The following is a 6420-nucleotide window of genomic DNA, read 5'->3' as shown; positions in this document are numbered from 1 at the left end:
CATATCCTGGACCTGTTTTTCGATCTCATTTTCTGATAATGTGCGTACCGATAAGGCCGAACGTTTATTGCTTCGGTTCCTTCCTTAAGATTAATGCAGTGGTCAACTTCCCTTGGTGGTGGTAAGCATGAGGGCTCTATGAACAGATCAGAAAATTCCTGCAATAATTTTTGCATGCTTGGATGAATATTCATCGGTGTTTCCGCTTGAGCGATCTGGAAGCATAACGCAAACAGCGTTTGACTGGGGCGACAATTCTTGGTTAGCTCCTTGAGTGACGCGGCTTGGATGTCTTGCCCGTCGACGCCGACTAATCTCCTGGGTTGGTTTTCCCCATAAAAATTCCATGGTCAACTGTTTCCAGTCGCACACCACGACACCAAGTAATTCAAGCCATTGAATCCCAAGTACTACGTCCAATCCTGTGAGAGGTAGGGAATAAAGAGTTAAGGAAAACACAGTGCCCTGCAAATTGATTCGTACCCCTTCGAACCTTCCTTGACATCTAAGAGATTCTCCATTGGCAACCCAAACGGGAAAAGTCTCTGTTGGAATCACCGGTAATCGCAGCAAGTTAGCTAAACGCTCACTCAGGAAATTGTGAGTCGATCCGCTGTCAATTAATATAATGACGTCGTGGTCACCGATTCTAGCTGCTACTCGCATGGTCTTGGGCGCTGACCAGCCCCGTTAATGCATGCAATGTAATCTCTGGTTCTAGATTCTCCTCCTGGTGTCTTCCCGTATTTCTTTCTTCATTGACTTCATCATAGATAACGTTGTTATTGTCCTCGTAGCCCTCCAACATTAGTATCCGGGGCCCTTGACATCTATGACCTGCAGTAAAACGTTCGTTACAATTAAAACATAAACCTTGAAGACGTCGTCGCTGCATTTCCTCCCAACTCAGTCGTCGAACTGGAGCTCCAGGTGCTGCCCGATTTGCTGGTGGAAGAACTGGGGGAGCTCGTAATGGAGGGCCAGGTCGTAAGATCCTCCTTTGTCTCATTAGTTGATCATCTCTCATCCTTGCAAAACGTATAGCATCCTTCAAAGTTTGTGGTTTAAACATACGGATTCCATCCGAAATTTCTGTCTTCAAACCACCCATGAAGGTGCCCACCAAAGCCTTCTGTGTCCAACCTTTGACCCGGTTGCCTAATTGTTCGAATTCCCGTTGGTAATCACGCAGGGAACCCGTCTGCCGAATACGGGATAGAGCCTCGTCAAAGTCTTCGCAGTCTGATGGCCCAAAACGCGCCCAGAGTTCCTCTTCAAAATCGATCCATGAAATAACTCGACCTTCATCTTGAAAAGTCCGACGAATCCATTGCCACCACTGGTTGGCTTCTCCTTCCAAATGGTAAGATGCTAAAGAAACCTTTTGGTTGTCGGGAGTATTTTGGAACTCGAAAAACTGGTTTACTCGGTTGAACCATTCCGTAGGATCATCTCCTGAAAATCGTGGAAATTCTAATTTTGCTGTTTTGGAGGATACCACAAGTCGTCCCCCATTGTGACCTTCACGGTTTTGATTACCTTGGTTTGGAGGTTCTTGGTTGGCAAGGAGCACCTCGGAGAGACGGTTAAGAGTCTCTTCAACGTGTCGCAATCGATCCGCCATGCCCAGCTCCATCCGGTGTAGCCCCTCTTGAACTTCACCGAGTCCGACCTCCAGATGTTCAATTCTCTCTTTATTGGTTCCCATAGTAAAATCAACCTGGCTCTGAGGCCAATTGATAGGTCCCAACACAGATGATAAATTAAATATGCTAGGATAGTTGTTCTCTTCTGGTGAGAAAGTACCACAAATTGACTCAACAATGATTGATACTTCATTAATAATTCTCTTCTGCTTAAATAGCAGAATTACACCGAAATAAAAGGAAACAATAATAGAAATGCGGACTGACTTGCGGACTAAGAACCGAAACTGCTGCTCATGAAAACAGAGCCTAAAACAGAATAAAACAAAGCTTAAAAATAGAATGACACTAACGGAAATCATCCGCTTCGTGCGTTCGTGCTGACTTCATGCGCGCCTCCTGCGTAGATGCTGACGGACCCAGTCATGCTTACTGACCCAGTCAAGCTGCATGCCTTCTTCACGTAACGGATCATCCCAAATATTTGGGATTTGGTTTACGGAGTCTTGTGGAACGACGTGGCCTATCAGTTATTCAATTGGGAACCTGTTTTTGACGACATATAGCATGTACAACCCAGTTGGAAAAGATATAGACTTATCTGAGTTGGGTTATCTATTGATACTAGCAACAAAAAGTGCCCCTAATGATCCCCAGATTGTTCTGCAAGGCTTTAAAACGATGACAGAGCAACTCAACCATCTTGTAGAAATGGTGTCAAAAGGGAATGCAGATTTATTTGTTTTAAGCAGCTTGATCAATACCTTGGATGCAAATGAAGATTTTGGGTGGGGAAAGGGGACGCTGCTTGGCATTCCAGGGATTGATAGCCATAATCGAGAGTTATGCAACAGTTTCTTTATTAAAAACGCTAGGCAGCACAACGCCATTGAAGTATGGGTTACTGTACCCGAGAAAGAGATAGATTTTCTTGAACGGGATCCAGAGTTCCTCGCATTTGCTTCTCCAAATTCTTACTTTGATAGAAGTAAGATCTAAACACAAACAAAGAAACAAAAAGTTGATTCCCAAACTTAATATATTTTGAAATCTGCTCTTTATTTATTTGTTTGTTTGTTTTATTCAAATAAACGATGTGTTTGTTTTGGTATACGAATAAAAATTAATATGTTTGATTCAAATTACAAAATAGAACTATTTGTATTTTCTACAAAAGATATATGCCATCAAACTACTTCGACCTATCATTGTTATTAATTTTTTTTAGTTTAAGATAAGTATAAGGTAGTATATGTTCAAAAAATATGCTCAATCATTAATTAATCATGGTACTCGAATTTGATACCTCAATGAACAACAACAATTCATTTATCACCGAGGTCTCTTGATTCGTACATTATTATTATTATTCTTAAACCTTTGTTTATCTCTTAAAGTATATTATCTCGAGTTGTTCTTTAAATTTTTTAAAGAAAATTTATCTGTAAACCTTTAAAAATATTAGGCCAATAAAGACGTGTTACATGATAATATTGACATGTTGATCTTAATAAAAATGGTAAATGACAGTTAATTTTTTAAAATTTTGTTTTTTTAATATATTAATTTCATTTAATGAGAATATGATGTGTCATCCCGTATCAGAAGGAAAATAAGAACTAATCAAAAGAATTGAACCTTAAACATTAAGTAGAATAATCCAACACCTAGCCATCAGGCAAAACCTTGAATTTATTATACTATGAAAAAAATATTCAAGTTAAACTAAGACAGAAATTAAGTATATTTAATATATTTTTAAATTCTGTTTTATATTTTATTTAATTTAGTCTCTAAAATAAAATTGTTTAATTTAGGTATAAATTTAATTCTATTTTTCTAAAATTTTCACCTGATTTTCTTAAGGTTAATTTCATAAATATATTGATAATTCCATATTTGCATCAATAAAACTAAAAATCATTCTAGCTCGCAAAATATAGCATTAATAAAACTTTTGACTCATTTGCATTATAAAACTTGTTAATTAACCAAAGCAAACAGTTCTAAAGACTTAATTGAACAACTCAAATATTTTAGCAAATCAATCCAAATAGAAAAATTATAGGTATCAAAATGCAACTGAGCACATAATCATATTGTAAAATATATTTTAAGGTAAACTGAAAATAATTTCGACATGGATTGCACTAATTAGAAACTTAAGGGACTAATATATAATTTGAAAATAATTTTAGTATAAAAAATTAAAGCTAGGATTATTACCATATTTATGAAATTAACCTTAAAATAATAATGTGTACAAAATTTCATAAAAAAATTAAATTTAGACATCAATTAAAAAAATCTTATTTTAGAAACTAAACTAAAACAAATATCGGGTGATGTCACTTTATGGCATTCCCTCGACTATGGAAGAGACTAATGCTACACCTTTGGAGTTAAGCATCATACTCAATGGAAAAAAGTAAGGAGTCAATTTCAGTCATCTGTTTTCACTCATCTGACGATCTTAAATTTGTGTAAAACTGAAGTGTTTTACATTGTGTAAGTGAATCCGAACCCATATATATTAAATTATTAAATTTAATTATCTAAAGAAACATATATATTACTTTAGAATTTAGATACCACTTAAATATCATTTATTAGAAGAAATTAACATCCATTTTTTGTATTATCCTTAAATGAATGAAATTTTATACTATTTTTTTTCATGTTTGATTGTTCATCTTCTTTAACATGTTCATCTTACTCAAGTCATCAAGTATTCAACTTTTAATTTTATTTCAGTTGAAGGTAATTCTTTTAAAATTATTTTTATTTCAATTTATATTTATGATTTTATTAGAAATCTATATTTATAATGTGGGTCTATGAATTTTCATCTCTAAAAATAAAAATCTAGACACAATTTTAGTTATCGATATATTTTATTTCTTTATTTTTTATGTGAACAAATGAATTTTAAGAAGTTATAATTTTTTATTAATAAGATACTTTAATGTATAATTCATATTGAAAAATATATTAAAATATATTAATTAATAAATACAGATTTTATAAAATGGCTCCCTCAACATATAATATTGAGTTTCGCCACTAACATTTTGTTATTAACTTATAGTGATTACTGCAGACACTCATTGGTCAAATTACTATTATTACTTTTTTTATTATTATCTATTATTACATTAGAATTATCTTTTTTATGTTTTACTATATTTATTATTATTATCTATTTATTTTACATTAGAATTATCTTTATATATTATTATTATTACTCTTATTAGTATTTATTATTATATATTATTTGTATATATTATATATTATTCTATATACTCTCTTCGTCCCACTAAATATGTCTCCTGAATTTTAAAATTATTTCATTCATAATTTTCTATTAGAAAAGTCAACAAATAACGACACTTTTATTTTCTTTTTACCCTTGTATCTCCCACTCTTTATGCCTATCAAAATAAGTCTATCAATCAATTTTTAGGGATAATTTTGTCATTTCTTTTGATAAAATATATCTCCTAAAACTATATGCATAGTCAATACGAGACACAAATTATGAGAAAAAAGGAGTGTTATTTAGTATTATTTCTTCTTCTTCTTATTATTAGTGTTATTATTATTATTATTTTAATATGGGTATTAACGTGTTTTATTTATGTTGGTACAAATTACAAGTTAACCTAATTACAAAATGACCCAAGCATCACAACTAGCCAACCTAAGAACAAGAGAGCCAAAGGCCCAATATATTACTAAAACTAGAGAAACCTTATATACAAAGATCCTCCAGCTGCCGCCAGTCATGAAATCCAACCAACGGGCATTGCAACTCACACACTGACAAGAAGCATTCTGTAACCCCCAGACCGATGCGGGTAGCCCGATCCGATCCGGGAAGTCACATTAGGGCCACCGGAGCGACCCACTGTAAAAATAGCGGAAAATTAAAAACTTTTTATCAGAACATGTAAACTTATAAAATCAGTTTTCACTATTTAAAAATAAAACAGATTTCCAAACTCGTATATAAATCAAAATACAATTACATGCCCCCTAATCACATGTACCATACTCTGCAACAACACCGGACGAACTCCCTTACTGAAGTCAATAGATGCACTGGTACAATTCTTTTAACCTGAAAAGGTGAGTGATAGAGTGAGCTTTGGAAAGCTCAGTGATACAGAACTACCAGATGATGCTGATGAACATGCATATACAGATAAATATATATTTCCTTATTGTTTCCGAACATTTACAGATTTTTATGCTGAGCAGAGATCCTACTGATATTTCAGGTGGTAACGGACAATGAGCGTTCAGTTCAGAGAAATATTTTGGATGATTGAGTTCAGGAGATCAGAATATGTTTTCTAGTGTGTTCCCAAAAACCATGTAACTTTTCAGATCTTTTTAAAACATATATATATATATACCCCCATCCGTTCACATCATAAATGTGTAGGTTCCCCAGAACCATACACCCAACCGCACATGCCATTTAGACCCTGAGCACAAAGCCGAGGAGTCTGTAGATAATCTTCCTCCAACAATAAACCCCCCAGATAAAACATGTCTCCGTCAGTAAACGGAGATATCATAAATCAAAACAGAATTCAGATCAGATATCAGAACATAATCCATATCAGAAATCATAACAGAATTCAGGTAATGTATCAGAACAAAATTCAAGTCAGAAATCAGATAAAATATTTATATGATTAGGGAACACACCAGAGTTTACAGATATTATTCAAAGGTATTGGATAATCTTAACAGGTAGAGAAACATG

At 34.0% G+C, this 6420-nt stretch overlaps 1 protein-coding gene across 1 annotated transcript; it reads left to right on the top strand.

The window, feature by feature from the left end:
* Positions 1–2096: 2096 nt before the first annotated feature.
* LOC120142827 lies at positions 2097–2645 on the top strand. The gene has a single exon (XM_039157341.1). It carries the CDS (start codon positions 2097–2099, stop codon positions 2643–2645), a length of 549 nt encoding a protein of 182 aa, XP_039013272.1.
* The last annotated feature ends 3775 nt before the right edge of the window (positions 2646–6420 follow it).

Source organism: Hibiscus syriacus, unplaced genomic scaffold (genome assembly GCF_006381635.1).
Source record: "Hibiscus syriacus cultivar Baekdansim isolate YM2019G1 unplaced genomic scaffold, ASM638163v2 tig00000205_pilon, whole genome shotgun sequence".
NCBI lineage: Eukaryota > Viridiplantae > Streptophyta > Magnoliopsida > Malvales > Malvaceae > Hibiscus > Hibiscus syriacus.
This window is presented reverse-complemented; position numbering and strand designations above follow the sequence as displayed.

Excerpts from the sequence above, each read along its gene's own strand:
- LOC120142827 (XM_039157341.1), top strand. The coding sequence starts at position 2,097 with ATGCCTTCTTCACGTAACGGATCATCCCAAATATTTGGGATTTGGTTT.